Source organism: Solanum verrucosum, unplaced genomic scaffold (genome assembly GCF_900185275.1).
Source record: "Solanum verrucosum unplaced genomic scaffold, falcon-dt-bn FXZP01000106.1, whole genome shotgun sequence".
Classification (NCBI taxonomy): domain Eukaryota; kingdom Viridiplantae; phylum Streptophyta; class Magnoliopsida; order Solanales; family Solanaceae; genus Solanum; species Solanum verrucosum.
In genome coordinates this window covers 2292979-2310038 of record NW_026020130.1, presented here as the reverse complement: position 1 = coordinate 2310038, position 17060 = coordinate 2292979, and the positions used below count along the sequence as shown (strand labels likewise).

The 17060-nt window shown below is 33.6% G+C and overlaps 1 protein-coding gene across 1 annotated transcript; it reads left to right on the top strand.

Moving 5' to 3' along the window:
* The first annotated feature begins 8126 nt into the window (after positions 1–8126).
* On the top strand, positions 8127–15334 carry LOC125827316 (protein TPR3-like). Its single transcript, XM_049506623.1, has 31 exons — positions 8127–8266; positions 8352–8531; positions 8623–8736; positions 8829–8987; positions 9203–9320; positions 9412–9468; positions 9560–9616; positions 9694–9750; positions 9842–9898; positions 9990–10046; positions 10138–10194; positions 10286–10370; positions 10475–10545; positions 10665–10875; positions 10971–11080; positions 11155–11224; positions 11322–11398; positions 11486–11581; positions 11684–11779; positions 11872–11999; positions 12083–12317; positions 12559–12705; positions 12787–12849; positions 13014–13142; positions 13241–13351; positions 13420–13608; positions 14009–14137; positions 14220–14315; positions 14621–14809; positions 14913–15079; positions 15161–15334. The coding sequence occupies exons 1-31, from the start codon at positions 8190–8192 to the stop codon at positions 15324–15326; spliced, it is 3555 nt and encodes a 1184-aa protein (XP_049362580.1). The 5' UTR covers positions 8127–8189; the 3' UTR covers positions 15327–15334.
* Positions 15335–17060: the final 1726 nt, after the last annotated feature.

Sequence of the window (17060 nt, the reverse complement as noted above, 5' to 3'; positions counted from 1 at the left end):
TCCACTCGTACACATTGTATTTATTTGAAGCTTTCCCAATGTATTTTTCAAGAATGAAATAAAATCTCTGTTACTCTGCCTTTGCGAAGATTTCTTTGAAATATTAAAATGGTTAGTACCAAATTTTTAAAACAAATTGTATCTAAGTCGAAAATGAAATCTTGCCTTAAAATCCATATTAATTTTAATGGCACATATTTTGTGCTTTAATCCCATCTTTGCTTCTCCTGATTGGTCATTTCCCTTTTCAGAGATTTATTTGTGTTAGTCTTCTTCAATGTGGCAGTATTGTGGGCCCTAGTGATTCCACACATGTCAAGTTAATGGATTGCCTCAAAAGCTTAAGCAAATGAACTTCAGCGGCGTGTAAGCAGAAGCACGTGAAATGACCGGACAACCCCCATATATGATGAAACAGACATGTCGACGCTGAGGAGCTTCAACTCCCACTTCTATAATAAGAGGAAAAATACATACAAATATATATATTATTATAATATGCAGGGGCGGAGCTATGTGTAGCTTAGGGGCTTCACCCGAACCCCTTTCGTCGAAAAATTACAATGTATATGTAAAGTCAAATTCTTGTTTTATGAGTATATTTATTAAATGAACCCCTCAACACTAAAGATAAGAATAGCGCAGCGGTTAAGGGGTTCATTGGTTGCTGGAAAGTTGCGTGTTCGATTCCCTGCATGAAACATTTTTGCACTTTTTTTTTGCCACGAGATGGGCTCAGATTCCCAACCCAATGAGAAAGCCTCATTGGGTTCAATATGAAGCTTTATTCCCTTCCTTTTAGTTTTTATTATTTTCTCTCTATTTGTTTTTGTTTCAATTTATTAGTCACATTCTTTGTAATTTTATCTTTTATTTTTCTTATTTTATAATTGCTCATTTTATTTCTACATAACTCTCTTTTCATGTACTAAATTGAAGAAAGATGAATTGTTATTAAATTTTAAATTGAGTTAGAAAAAAATATTTATATAAAATAAGTAAATTAAATTAATCGGAAAAAAAAATTAAAAGCCGTGAATATTTTTTAAAAATATATATTTAATTGGATTTTATTTCTTTGATTTTATAGTATTTCTTTCCTATAGTTTTTGCAATTTTTTTGAAATAGATGAAAACTAAACTAATCTTATTTGATTTATTCTCTTTTTTATAAATGATTAACCTAGTAAATTGAATTAAATGAACTAAAATATGATGATACTATTTATTTATTTTTTGAATATGCATTATAATATTAGTAACTCAATCGTTACCCTTTTAAAAAAATCGTAGTGATTTTTATAGTAGCATATGATTGAAAGGACACTAATTCAGATTTTTAAAAAAAAATTCAAAATATAATAGCACTGCAAAACTAAAAAAAAGCACAAGAATTTTAAAAAAATTCGATGGAGCAGGATAAAAGTAGGAAGAACTTAAACGCGGCTTGACAAGACAAGTTAAATTTAGCAGGTTAAAGTTAATATTTTCCTTTTCCATCTGCTCAATTTTTCATCTTGTATTTTTTATGAGTTTACTATTTTATACTTTGAACCCCCTTCACGGAGATTCTGGCTCCGCCACTAATAATATGTCACTTGCTTTCATTTTTGACATCTTCAATATCCTTACAAATTTAATTCATTGCGTCTGCATGTGTATACACTTACTTCGTTGAAGAGAGGTTCTGTGGAAAATATTTGATCACCAATAGGAAAGTGATTATCAACATCAAGTTATTCAATTCAATATTCAAGGTATGTTAAAGGTAAAATCTTCTTTTTTTTGTATCACACGAATTTTAAAAATTGTAAATCACTGAATAAGTCTCTTTTTTTTACTATTTCATTGCTAGAAAGATCCTTTGTGAAAGGCATTGGGATGTCAGTTGATTTTATTTCTTGATTTTGTCGTAGTATTGTTATTGTATTATTGTGAAGTATGTTTGATAGTTAAAGTTACCATATGTAGAATTTCTTATTTTTTATGTCTATTAGTGAGCTATTGTCTTAAGAGTGATACGGAAATGAAGAAAAATTATTATGTTGTATCCAAGGGGTTTTTTACACTATTCTTTCTCATGAGTAGTTTTTACGAAATGGGTATTTAAAAATTATATTCATATAAAATTTTGTACTCTATTCTTGTGGTTATATACTTGTCAAACAATCTTGTTTCTAAAAAAAAGTCGATACTATTACCAACTTGGAGTTGGAGTTGTTTATAGTAAATTAAGTCAAACATGTCAGTCTCCTTTGAGTTCTTAAGTGACTAATTTTCTACATAGTCAAGAGCTTCAAATTTATTATGAGTTTTATAGGCCAAATGGTCGTATGAAAGTTTAATGAAGTTACGAGGGGATTCGTTAATCACCTTAAGATCTTTATGAACATTCTCAAGTTTAAGTTACCTTTTTAAAGTCGAGTTAAGTGTTTCAATTTATTCTACAAGCATATGAAGTTCTACGAGACATTTACATGTTATACAAAAGGGATTACGAGACTATGAGAACAAGATTACTAACAAGTCAAGAATGGCAACATGATTATGGTAATATATATGCATTACAAATCCATGACATGACATGTTATGCATTCTACTCCTAAGATATAATCGGGAGGTATGGGGCCTATTATCTATATTTATACGTATGAGACACAGATGACCACAAGTTGGCAAATATGATGTCGGTTAGCTAACGGAAGGCACCACCATTGCGAGCTTTTGATTGGATATGTCATGCATTTACATCTATATATATGTATTCATGACACACCATTATATGAGCATACCATACATATTTGCTTATTATGTGGTCATATGTTGGCCATGGAGGCTATCAGAGTTTCAGTTTCAGGTGATATCTCTATTACCCTTTTTATCACATTTGTTTATGATTCTATTTTTCGTCCTATATACCAGTACATATTTATTCGATCAACGTCTCATTTCATGGGGATGTTGCATTTCGTGTTACAGGTTCAAAAAGAGGTCCTGGTCGGTTTTTGCAATAGGGGTGTTGTGGATTGGTAAGCTCCATAGGTTTTTTATACTTGAGTTTTGCAGATGATGGTTGGTATCATTGGGGAATTTTCTCAATCATTTAATTTGTAGTACTCGTAGAGAGTTATGAACATATTGTATTGGGTTTTTTTCTTCTTTCTGTTTATAGCTTTATCAGCTTGTTGTATATGATGTTAGTTGCAGCCTTGTCGGCTTGCTAGTTCTTTATCAGTTAAGTTTTTCTTGTCGATGCTTTCATTATATCTTTGATGTTGTTGTTACCTCGTTAGTCCAATTATCTTGTTTCAACAGGTTATTATAATAGCCTTGTCGGCCCTTATTATATCATTTCATTTATGTTTCAGTCGGTTTACTATGTCAAGTGAGGCACTGTGTGCCTATCATGCCTAGTTTGTGGTGTGACATCATAAATGGGTATTTCTTCACCTAGTGAGTTCCAAGAAAGCTCCAATTCTACAAGTTTATAATTTCTACAAATCTAGTATTTCTATGATTTTCATTGGTTCTTTTCGCAATTCAATTCTTATTCATGATATAGTTTTCAATTACATGATTTCAATTATAATTTCATGTTTCAATGGTATTTTTTTAACCCTAATTATACAAGTATTTTCATGACCCAGAAATTCATGATTTTCAGAATGCATGTTTCAACTTATCAAGTTTTCCTATTTAGGTGTTTTCAGATAATGTGTCTTTCAGTTATACTCAAAATTATGCTATTTCAGATACATCTATCAGATTATCATATTATCATAAATTAGATGCTTTCAGATAAAGTATTTCTCAAATTATTTTCAATTATCATAATTTTTAAACTACTTGGTATTTATCAGTTATCAGCGTGATTTAGTATTATCAGAGTAATATTGTTCCTAGTTATATGCATTTTTCTATTGGGAGTAATACTTAGCACCGAGCGAATTTAGGGATGAAGGATTCTAGCCAGTGTTTGTGGACCCTTAGTAGCAATTCCTAAGTCGCAGAACTACGTATCACCGTAAGATTAGTCTTTATAGACTTTAGCTTAGTAGATCCACATTAGCTCAGTTATCAGGTCCTTTATCATGACAAGTATTGGACACCTTCTTTTTGGTGTGGGAGAACTACATTTAATTTTATGTAGTAGCTCACATGGTTTATGTCGATTTTAGTATCTCCTAGAGTCACACTTTCAGTTATTGAATGACCTTTGTACTTATGTATTTCAGTTCAATATATCTTAATTTCATGTTAATTTACTTGTCATTGCATTAGCACGCTTTACAAATTCAATATGTTGATCATATATATCATGTTTATTATGCATATTCCTCTTACTCATTACATTCAAAGTGATGACCGCATACTTTTTGCCTACATTGTTTGATTATATAGGTCCTGACGTTCAGTATCCAACCCACGGTTAGGGCTATGTCTAATCAACTAGCAGTCGCGTTTGGTTCTCATCTCTCTGAGAACAACACCTTATGTTTCTTTCAGTCATTTACTTTCAGTTTTTAGATGGTTGGAGTTAGATAGGAGTTTTTCCTAGCAACTCATATGATTAGAGACTTTTCCTAGAGACAGTTAGAGTTAGTTAGGGATTTGTCCTAACAATTCATATGATTAGAGATTTTTCATAAAGTCAGTTTAGATTCAGCGATGTATACTTAGTCATTCGTCTATTGATATTTTAGACTATGTCAATTAGCTTCTGCATTCAGTTATCTTCAATTATTTTATGTTGATTCTTGGTGTCGTGTCATGAGGTTAGCTTGGGGTCACTTGTGGCTCTAAGCACATTGTCGCATCTAGGGATAGTCTCGGGGCGTGATCGTTCTAGATCAAACTCGAAAATCTCATATGAGCATGTTTACCAAGAATATTGACCGAAGTCGATCATTTATCAAACTTTCAAAACATCACACCTAACGGCTCAAAATCACATCGAAAGCATCGGTACCTAAATTACACCACCAATGCTACTAACCCAAAATAGATCTTTGGAGTTGTTGTAAAATATATACGACGTCAGATTCTTCGAATGTTGACCAAAGTCAACTCTTTCAAAATCAAAGTTTCAAGAAGGGAAAAACTCACCTAAAACTCTTCTGGCCACCTTTAAAAGCGTGTCACCCATCCCAACACATTAAATACACATCATACAAGCTATGGAAAGGGGAAAAATGGGAAATGAACACGAAAACAAGCAAATCACATGAAGGTCATTACAATTATCATACATGAAAAACAATAACTGAAAGTTGCGATGCAAGCAAACTGAAAGTCAAGTACCAAAGAGGCTAACAATATGATAGTTGTACTACTAAATCATTTTCTTTAAACCATGAAATTAACTTCTTTTATAAAAGTTTTTGTCTATATAATTAGGGATGAATTTTTTTCATTTACATAAAATACATAATTTTTCAAGTTCACATAGGAAACATAACATGGGTAAAATTTGAGAACAAATAAAATTATGTGCTCTATTACGTCAAGCCGTTGATATGCAACTTCACCTGCAACATTACGTCAAAACTATCAGCATGTTTATAATTATGTTGATGAGAGAAAACCTTAGAACTCTTACCATATACATTAAACCTCACTAGATTAATATAGAAGGAACCATGAAATATTATTATTATGTAAATGTATTATTTAATCAAAAAATTAATATTTATTTATTTAAAGAATGTTTTGAGATTTAATGAAGGTTAAACTATTGTATCAGACTAATTTATGTATTATATTTATTAGATTCACACAAAAAATAAATTTATTGTACATAACCTACAATGAATACATCAAAATCATTGTATCTTACTTCCTCCATTCCATATTAATTGAATTTTTGAGGCATTTTTCATTTTTCAAATTAACTTAATTGTTCAGTTTTCAAGACTACTTTTAGAGTGTTCTTCCAATTTTACCCTTCATTTGGATTTTCAATGTGATGACTTCAATAAATTTGACAACAATTAATAAAGGGTAAAAATAGAAAACTATGTTCAATTTATGTCTTAATATACTTTTCTTAAAGGGTGTGAAACACCTTAGAAATTCAATTAATATGGAATGGAGAGAGTACTAAACTGTATCATATTTATTGAATTCATAAAAAAATAAAATTCATTATACATAAAGTACAATGTATGTGTATGATCATTTATTGTAATATATATTCTTGTTAAATGGTTCATTGTAAAATAAATTCAAGAATTCAATGATTTATTGTTAAAATAAATTCATTCTACATAATGTTTATTGTTTCTTAATTATCAAATATTATTCAATGTATCTTTACGAAGAATATTCAGTTTATGATGGTGAGAGAATAACTATTTAAGCAACATAGGAAATTTCTTGAATTCATATCCAAAAATGACTTCTTATTTAAAAGATGTCACAAAATCAATAATGACAAATCAAATGCGTATGTTTGATATGAACGGAAGCATGCATTTCGCTAAGAAAGCAAAACAGGAAGCAGCGATAACAAACATTACCCTCACTCAGAACAATATGCTCTATAAAGCATTAAGTGATACAAAAGAAATCATTCTACATGCACTCAAATTTTTTTACAGTTGTGGCAATACCGAAACTTATAGATGCAATAAGAAAAGTTTGAGATGAGTTTCAACTACATTTAAATTTTAACAAAAAATAAAACACAATAGGACCACATTTCACTAAATTGTGTAAGATATATTTGTACTTTTAAATAATTATTACTAATGTACAATATTAATGGGATCATATATTTATATAAGAGTCGTTTAAAAATATATTATATCTTATTATCATATCAATATGAGTGATTTTTTTCATTGACCCAAGTTGGGATCAGAGAAAAATATTATCTCAGACAAATTATTAGTTACCGAGGCTTTACCTATGTATTTTATGATTACTTATTTTTTTAAAATCTCATTAATTATTAATTTTCCTAATAAGTCTAACCACCTATCTTTCTGTTACCCTATATTTTATGTCTTGTTAATATTAAAAAAAACGCACAAGGGAAGTAAAATTCCATTTGAAAGCGAAAGAAAATCTAGATAGTTTTGTCCTGATAAGTAAAGCTGCTTATAGTAATAAGGCAAGTGACTTATTGTCTATTAGCTATAAAAAGGAAGAAAGTATTGCCAACTTTCCTCATTCTTTTATACAGCACAGCACTGCACTGCAGGTTTTTAGACAGGTAAGCCGCAGTTTTCCCTTTTTAGAATAAAACTTACATTTTTCTATCTTCAAAAACTTTGTGAATTTTGTTTTTTGATTTGATTGAGGAAACAAGTTTTACGAGTCTCTGAATGGTATTTGATTTAATCTTCTCTGTTTGTTTCGATTTATTCTGGCATTGATTGATGATGAGTAGAAATGTTTCTTTTTTTAGTTTTGATTTGTGGTGGAATTGAATTAGAGTGGAGAATTGTGATTTCTTTTCTTAGCTGTTGATTGCTGTATTAATCGTTTTAACATCTATGTATGTTTTGTGTAAGATGCTAATCTAGGCATAAAAGTTGATATTTTTCTTGTTGTTGCCAATTTTTGTTTGTATTTAATTTTCCGTTACATTCCACATTCACTTCATAGGTAAATTGTTGGTCATTAGATTTTGACATTTGAATAATCTTGACTCTATGATCAGAGTGAAAAAAGGGATCTAAAGAAGAAGAGAGGCTAGATTATATTAGTAACGAGCAAACCTTGTATGTGTATCTCCGAGAATTTTGGACATAAATACCAATTAGAAGGTTTGAGATAACCCAAAAAGCGATTTTTGGGCATTTTTTGAGATTTTTCCTCAATTATTCTACTTTCATGTGATCTTTAGCCTCTAATTTTTGGAGATGAATCTTCGTCTTGTGAATTTTTGAGTTCCTCTAAAAAATTTCTGCCTCATTTTCTAATATAAGGGAAATGGAAAGCTTACTGAGTGAGCCGTTGTGGTGCCTACCTATCCCGTTGAGGAAGGAATGAGGTCAAATGTTGTTCCTCATTTGGAAATAAATATTGTTTGAATTTAACAAAGATATACGATAATAATTGAGTTTACTGTCGTAGGTTTACAAGGTCTAAACAAAAACTACTGTGGTTCTATATGTCATACGCTTCTTACTGATCTCTCTGATTATCTGAAGGTTTTGAAGGAAGAAATAACACATTTGGCTATGTCTCTTAGTAAAGACCTTATATTCTTGATATTGCAATTCTGCAATGAGGAGAACCTCACGAAAACTGCTCACATGTGAGTTTCATCTTATTTCACTCTTTCTATTCAGTTACGCGTATATAAGATACAATTTTATCTGAATTGTTAAGTTGTGAAATAGGTTAGGGCAGGAGACAGGGTTTTTCTTTGACATGGGACATCTTGAAGCTCTCGTGCTCGGTGGCAAGTGGGATGAGATTGAGAACTACCTTTCAGGTTTCACTGGTGTCACTGACAGCAGATATTCTAAAAAAATGTTTTTCGAGATTAGGAAACAAAAGTTCCTTGAGGCACTCGACAGGTAATCATAATTCAGATGTAATATGCATTATTGTGAGGCAAAAGTTTGGACAATGTTCTTATATATATATATATAATTGATTGGGTGATAGGCAAGATCGTAAAACTGCTCTTGAGATCCTTATGAAAGATCTTCAAGTGTTTGCCGAGCCAAATAAAGTGCTTTATGCAGAGATGACTCAGCTTCTTACATTCGATGACTTCAGGTTAGGTTATACTGATTATCTGTCCGTCATAAAATTGTACAAGTAAGACGCCTGATCGACAAGAAACTTTTATTGTTAATTTCTGTGCACAGAGAACATCCTTCACTTGCTTTATATGGAGACACATTAACTGCTAGGAACCGCATAATGAAGCTACTTAAGGTTGTCATTGAATCAAGCCCCCAGTTTCATGGAAGACTCGACTTTCCAGAATTAACCAAGTCAAGATTGCGCCGTCTAATTAATCAAAGGTTTTATCTTGCTATTTTCTGTCTTCTCTCTCTTTCCTGAAATCTGCGTATTTATATTCAGCTGTGCGGTGTAACTCCACCAACTACAATATAATCTAATTAGCCTTTTTTATCCCCTCGTTTCATTCGTATGATGCACTCGATAATGTCTTAGTTTCCTATTTATACCTTTTATGGATGTTTGCAAAGAGCTGATGTCATTTCAATATATATAGCTTGAACTGGCAGCATATTCATTGTGCAAAGCCTCAGCAAGAACCGGAGATCAAAACACTCTTCACTGATCATAAGTGTTCCATACCTGAAGATCAGTCGGTTACGCAAATGCCAAGGGTAACTTATTTTGAAGAGTTTATTAGATTATAGCATTACTTCACATCTGCTGAAGACATTTCCCGCTAATGTTTGAATCCTTCTTCCTTAGCCTAGCCAAACCATATCGGCTGCAACCCCAGATCAGTCTGTTACGCAAATGCCAAGGGTAACTTATTTTGAAGAGTTTATTAGATTATAGCATTACTTCACATCTGCTGAAGACATTTCCCACTAATGTTTAAATCCTTCTTCCTCAGCCTAGCCAAACCATATCGGCTGCAACCCCAGATCAGTCGGTTACGCAAATGCCAAGGGTAACTTATTAGACTATAGCATTACTTCACATCTATTGAAGACATTTCTGACTAATATTTGAATCCTTCTTCCTCAGCCTAGCCAAGCCATATCGGCTGCAAACGCAGATCAGTCGGTTACGGAAATGCCAAGGGTAACTTATTTCGAAGAGTTTATTAGACTATAGCATTACTTCACATCTATTGAAGACATTTCCCACTAATGTTTGAATCCTTCTTCCTCAGCCTAGCCAAACCATATTGGCTGCAACCCCAGATCAGTCAGTTACGCAAATGCCAAGGGTAACTTATTTTGAAGAGTTAATTAGATTATAGCATTACTTCGCATCTGCTGAAGACATTTCCCACTAATGTTTGAATCCTTCTTCCTCAGCCTAGTGAAACCACATCGGCTGCAAACCAAGATCAGTCGGTTACGCAAATGCCAAGGGTAACTTATTTTGAAGAGTTAATTAGATTATAGCATTACTTCGCATCTGCTGAAGACATTTCCCACTAATGTTTGAATCCTTCTTCCTCAGCCTAGTGAAACCACATCGGCTGCAAGCCAAGATCAGTCATTTACGCAAATGCCAAGGGTAACTTATTCTGAACAGTTTATTAGATTATAGCATTACTTCACATCTGCGGAAGACATTTCCCACTAATGTTTGAATCCTTCTTCCTCAGCCTAGCAAAAGCATATCAGCTGCAAACCCTGATCATCGACAAATATTTTCTAGTTCGTCCATTGTAACTGATGACATAGCTTCTGGTGAGGCTGCTGCTTCAGGAAACTTACTATGCAGTTGTAGAGTACTATATATTGATAAACAATAGTGTCGCTCTTGAATTTTTCGTGTTGGCTGTTCTTGTTAGCTTCTACTTCGAAGGCTGTTCAGGATTCTGGTAATTTATCTGATGTAAACACTGCAAGGGATATGAACGAGGTGATGTACTTTGAACACACATAGTCATTCTATTCTCCCAGTTTAAGAGCATGTCCTCATTTGATGGTTTAGTTGCTTATCAGTAAATTTGAACTCCTTGAGTAATTATATTCATGCAGAAAGTGTTATCCACAACTGCTCCTTGTCAAGACCAGGATGCATCGGTTAACCTCTCGGATGACTTTCCGAAGACCGTTGAACGTGTTTTAACCATTGGCGCCAATCCACCAACGACCAGCGATTATCCAACAATCAGTAGCAATTATCCGACGGTCAACTATTATCCAACCACAATGGATTTTCACCCTGTTCAACAGACACTTCTGATAGGTTTCTCATTGAAAAGATAGTTTCACAAACTGATATATTTGTGATAAAGATTTTGAATCCTGAAATTCATTTCTAGTGATGATATTATTTTGCAGTTGGAGACGGTGGTGGAGGCGTAGAGCTGTGGGATGTTAGTTCTGGAAAAATGTTGTTTAGAAGAACGTTAATGATGTGGGAAGTAGAGGCTTTTTCAGCTGAATTTCTGGTACGAGTACTTATAACTGATAGTTAAAACTTAGTTTCTTACTGTAACTAAAGGTGGTGGCCATAACTGTTCAGAAAAGTATGGGTGAAGATCCGAGGATCTCAGTCAATCGAGTCCTATGGAGTTCCGATGGCTCTCTCTTTGGTATGTCTTCATATATTTTGATTTGGAGAGGAACTTATTTTCTGAATTTGGTGCTCGGTTAAGTTAATATTGCTTTAAACTTGGAACAAATGAACAGGGGTTGCATCCTCTAAGAACATTGTTCAACTATATAGTTATCATAATAATGACAATCATGCTGAAAACCATCTGGAGGTATTTTTCTGCAAATTCATCTTTGCTTAATTTTTCTTCTTCTCTTTTTGTTTCTGTTTATTTCTGATAGAGATTTTACTTTCTCAGATTGAGGCTCATTATGGCAGTGTAAATGATCTTGCATTTTCTAAGCCAAATAACCAACTTCTTGTCATAACGTGCGGTGAGGACAAGTTGGTCAAGGTTTGTTTGTTTACATGTTAAATAAATTAAATACAATCAGGAACTCTAATTTGGTTAAATCATGACAGAGAAATTGGCTAATGTTCAACTACATATTTGAAGGTCTGGAATACTAACAATGGTGCTAGACAATATACTTTTGAAGGTCATGGAGCGCCCGTTTACTCTCTTTGCGCTCACGTGAAGGAAGATGTTCATGTAATTATACCTCTTTATACTGCTAAAGCTGCTTACTATTAAGTATATATATATATATATTTAGAGCATTCTGATTCATTTTTCGGCCTCAGTTTATATTTTCAACATCAACTAATGGTGAAATAAAAGCATGGGTGTATGAAAACTCGGGACCAAGTGTTTCTTATGAGGCTCCTAGTAAATGTTGCATGAGAATGCTTTACAGTGCCAATGGTAAAAGGTGATTGGCCAGACTCATTTCATTCTTTTCTGCTTTTTGTTTTTTGGTTTGTTGGGACGGATACTTAGTTTTGAAGCTTGTAGGCTTTTTTCATGTGGGACTAATAAAGATGGAGACTCGTACTTGGTGGAATGGAATGAAAATGATGGTTTCATAGAAAGGACCTACCTCGGACTTGGCAAATGTTCTTCGGGTGTTGTGGAATTTGATATCAGCAGGAATAACTATGTGGCTGCTGGAGATTCCCATGTAATCAAAGTTTGGAATGTAAATGATGCTCAACTCTTGACAGTAGTCAATGCTGGTGGAGACCTTCCTGTATGTACTCTACTAGCTGTAATCATTTTACGAGAATCCTAAAAGATGCACTTTTTCTCCCTTTTGTTTCTGTTTTCTATGTCAATGCTGAAGTGGACACTAACATAACTCAATACTTAAAAACGAAAACCAGAAAATGCGGCTAGTTTGATATAAGTACATGCTTATGCAAATGCCCTCTTTTAACTGTACTTACTTCTGTAGTATAACACAGTCTGAAATTCTCGTTTTCTTTACCAAGGCAAGTCCATATGTTCGATTCAACAAGAATGGCACTTTATTGGCTGTCTCTGTGGATCAGAACAGTATCAAAATCTTAGCAAATGATGGTGGCCGCATTTTTCTTCAAACTTCATTGGATGCCTCTACATATCTATCTACAAGAGAGGTCTGCATGTCAAACTTAATTTTTTTTTCTCAAGATAAGAAAAACAATAGTTATGGTTTACCTTTTTATTGTTCTCTACAGATTGCAGGCAATTCCCTAAGTGGTCCTGTTAATAGTAGCCCGATTGATGGCACTGTACCTCCGGTTCGTGTTGAAAGAAACTGATGTTTCTGTTATCAATTCTTTCTGATATATTTAATTCCATTCCATCTATGCTAGTTATTTCAGCTTCCACCTTTTTAAAACATATTAAATAAAATTATAGACAGCTTTGTAGTGACTTCTCAAATTGATTGAGTGCTGTACAGGAAAAGACAGCAGAAAGCCTGGCAAGTATGGAGCATCACAAGATATTAGGGAATCCGAGCACCTCTAAGGTCGTCCAAATTTCACGATGTCAATCTTTGATGCTCCCCTCGGAAGTGAAGACAAATAAGGTATGAAATCATTCTTAGATTATTGAAATCTCATAATATGACTCATTGAAATTAAAAATGAGGGAACTTCTTATTGAAATTGCAATCAATTATTGCAGGTGTGTAGGTTAGCATATACTCAGGCAGGAAATATGCTTGTGGCCTTAGTCGCAGATGGTATTCATCTACTCTGGAAATGGTCGGAGAGTGATTCTAATTTGACTGGCCAGGTAAAGGAGTTTTAGAAAATGGCTTAAATATTTACGTTTGTCGGCTGACCAACATGTTTATGCTGTAGACAACACCAAAATGCACTCCTCAATTATGGCAACCACGGAGTGGGCAGAGTGGGGTGGTTTTGAAGAACAGTCTGCCCAGTAGTGATGCAGGAGCAGTTTCACCTTGCATAGCTTTAACCAATAATGGTTTTTATGCACTTTCGGCATCCGGAGGAGCAGTTTCTATATTTAACTTAAACCTCTATAAGGTGATTACAAGAAAATGAAGTTTATGCGCTGCATAATGAAATGCTTCTCTCTCTCTATATTCATTCCTTTGCCCATGAAAGTTTCCTTCAGTTCCGAACTGAAGTAATCAAATCATGTTAGTTACCGTGAGTGTTTAACTGTTAATGGAAATGAATTTTCAAGAATCAAAACTGATAACAGGGTATATACTGGTACTTTACTTTCATGTGATTTGAATCCACGATTTGCTTTATGTTCTTCATTTATCCTTCACTTGCATGATGCTGCCGTTTATGGAGTCTTTGATTTCTTCTGAAGAAGTAATACTTTAATATTGAAATGCCCTGGAGATTAGAGATTTCATCCTACTATACATTATTGGTTTCATTAATCGTTCCTTCTTGTTCTTGATAACTGCAGAAAATGAAAAGTATCACGCCTCCTACACCTGCAGCAACATGTATTGCTTGCCACCCGACTAATAACAATGTGATTGCTGTTGGGATGGATGATTCGACAATCATTGTCTACAGTGTCCGTTCGGAGGAGGTATCATATTTGCCTCCCACTTCCTTTTGAGGCAAGTGTCAAATACGTGCTGAAGTTGATTTTTTCTCATTTGATTTTGCAGTTCATGAGCAGGCTTCAGGGACACTCAAAAAGGATTACTGGACTTGCATTCTCTAACACACTGAATGTGCTTGTTTCTTCAGGAGCAGACTCTCAGGTTTTTTCTTTCACCATTAGAAAGAAGTTGGCAATTGGTTTGCTATATGCTACACAAGTTAACTTTGTAGCGTCTAATAGCACATTTTGTGTTGTATTTGATAGTTAATTCTGTTTGATAAGTTAGAGCCTCTAACCCCTAATTTGTATTTTTCGTATTGGAATGAAAAGCAAAAGCAGCATGGATTTATATATCCAACCACAACTAGCTTCCAAGTTGTTTCCTTTGCGATAAATGATTGGTAGTCTTTTTAGTATCAACTCTTTTACTTGAATGAACCGGCTAACAACCGTCTTTTACTCCAGATAGTGGTGTGGAATTCAACAAACTGGGAGAGGGACGGAAGTACAATGTTGCAGATGTCTGCAGACTGGTTACCAACAGAAGTATCAGAGACATCTGTTGAATATCAGCGAGATGAGAAATGCTTCCTTGTCGTACATGAGACTCAAATTGCAATCTATGAAACAACAAAGCTAGAATGTGTGAAGCAGGTGCTCCCTGGCTCCTATTATAGTAATAAAAAGAAAGCCATGCATACTGTTGTCTGTCCATATCAACAATAATTAACAATTTTTTTAAAATTTTATTTGGCAGTGGATGATCAAAAACTTTTGTGCGCGAATTTCACATGCAACATTTTCATGTGATAGTGAGTGGATATATACTGTTATGAAAGACGGGATCATTTTGATACTCTCTGCTTCAGATCTCTCCCCCAAATATGAGATTGATCCTTCTACTTTCCTCACTTCTGATTTGAGGTAATTAATAATTTGATGTACTTTATTGGAGTAGTCAACTGGTTTTTGTATTCACTAGTCATTTTACTGTTCAAAATGTAGTTCTCATGTGTTCCCTGTGGTGGTTGCTGCTCATCCTCAAAATCCAAACCAGTTAGCTTTGGGTTTAAACGACGGTGGAGTAGTCGTTATTGAACCTTCAGAGTCTGATGGTAGATGGTGTGAGCCACCCAAGGCGACGACTCTTACCAATGAGCAACCAATATAGCAGTAGTTCCATTCATTTGATGATTTCTCATCACCTAGAGCTGCTTCTTGCTATTGGCAAACTATAACTATATTGATTTTAGTTTCATAAAGATTATACTATATATGGAAAACTATTCATATACTGTTATATATTGTTTTTATGTTTCATGAAAGGCCTCTCTTCATTCACTATTTTACTTTGAACAGCAATATGGCTGTAAAATGGGAGTTTTAGAATATTAATGTGTCCAGTCCTCATGTTGTATTATTCCCATTGACTGTGACCAAACTGCGTTCCGAGTGTCTTTGTAGAGAAGAGATAAATCTTCCCATAAGATAGTCAGGGATAAACCGCTCTACAGAACATGAAACAGCAGGAAGGAAAGTAAAAACCCCGATAAGAAAGAAATCAAATCTTATTTATTTTTTTCCTACAAGGGAAAAAATTAGCTCTAAATGAGATATCATGACTTCAACAACAAGGCACGATAAACAAAGAGAAAATACATAAAGTCCTTACTTAACTTATAGGTGTTTTTAAGTAGATACCTAATTTGCAAGTGGTCGAATTACTCCTTCAACTATTTTAAAGTACCATATATACATACCTCCTTTTTCGATCAGTCCCAGTTATGATAAGTATTTAACTTTTAATTATTTTAGTTTTGCCTTTTATTTTCTATTTTGATCCATTTTCTTTTACTTTTTTCTCTTTTCCTTCTCTTCTTTGCCTTTGATTTCTCCAAAAATCTCTTTGAATCCCACCATCTCAATCCACTACAACAACACTCCATCATATAATCACTGCTAAACCAACTTTCAATCACCAAATAATCAAAATATGAAAATTAAAATTTCTATCAAAATCTTAAATTTAAATCATCTTCACACTAAATCACCTCTTCATCTATTAGCCTCAACATTTCCTATCTCTAAGTTTTAAGAAATAGAAAACTACTTGATCAATTTTATTTTATTTTTAAAAAGAAAGAATGCAATAATATTGCATTTAAAAAATAAAAAATCAGGGCAATAATGACGGTATCTATTTTTTGGTTGGCTAAAAAAGCTTCTTTAAAGGTTGTTAATGCCTTAATGGTGATGCGGGGAAGATGGGAAGATGGGTCTACTTCATGAAGAAAATAATTTAAATTGGCAATGCCACATGGCGTTTTACACTGGTTTGGGATTATGTTGTAACTCCTTCACGCGTTCAACATTTGTAATGTAGGGATGCAATGGGGCGGGGCGGGGCGGGTTTAAGGTTGTGCTGGGCGGGTGGGATGTGGGGCGAGTTGAAGTGGGTTTTTTAAAAATTAATGTGGGGCGGGGCAGGTTACAGGTATATGTAATTTCATGTGGGTTCAAACTTAATTTTAATTTCTTACATGTTATAAGAGTGATAAAACATTATTTATTAAAATAATTTCTTTAAAACTACTAAAATATTCAAGATAATAATGAAAATAGTTCAATAAAAAATAATACAATTTCTTACATGTTTCCAATTAACCTCTAAAAAATAAAATTGTAAGTCACTATCCTATTAAATTAATACAACTTAATGAAAAAATGAATTTCTTTTTATGAATTTTATTTTTATTATCAAACTTAACTAGAAAAAGAAAATATTATGCAGGGTGGGGTGAGACAGGGCGGGTTGAAAATGAAAAAAGTTGTTATGTGGAGCGGAGCGAATTAAAAATTATGCGGGTTAAGCTCAACCTACCCCGCACCGCCCAATTGCCATCCC

What these genes read in the sequence shown, in the direction of transcription:
- LOC125827316 (XM_049506623.1), top strand. Translation starts at nt 8,190, where the DNA reads ATGTCTCTTAGTAAAGACCTTATATTCTTGATATTGCAATTCTGCAAT. An exon ending in TACAGTGCCAATGGTAAAAG is followed by an intron (nt 12,000 to 12,082) that starts GTGATTGGCCAG and finishes TGAAGCTTGTAG; the next exon opens with GCTTTTTTCATGTGGGACTA. An exon ending in AGCTAGAATGTGTGAAGCAG is followed by an intron (nt 14,810 to 14,912) that starts GTGCTCCCTGGC and finishes TTTATTTGGCAG; the next exon opens with TGGATGATCAAAAACTTTTG.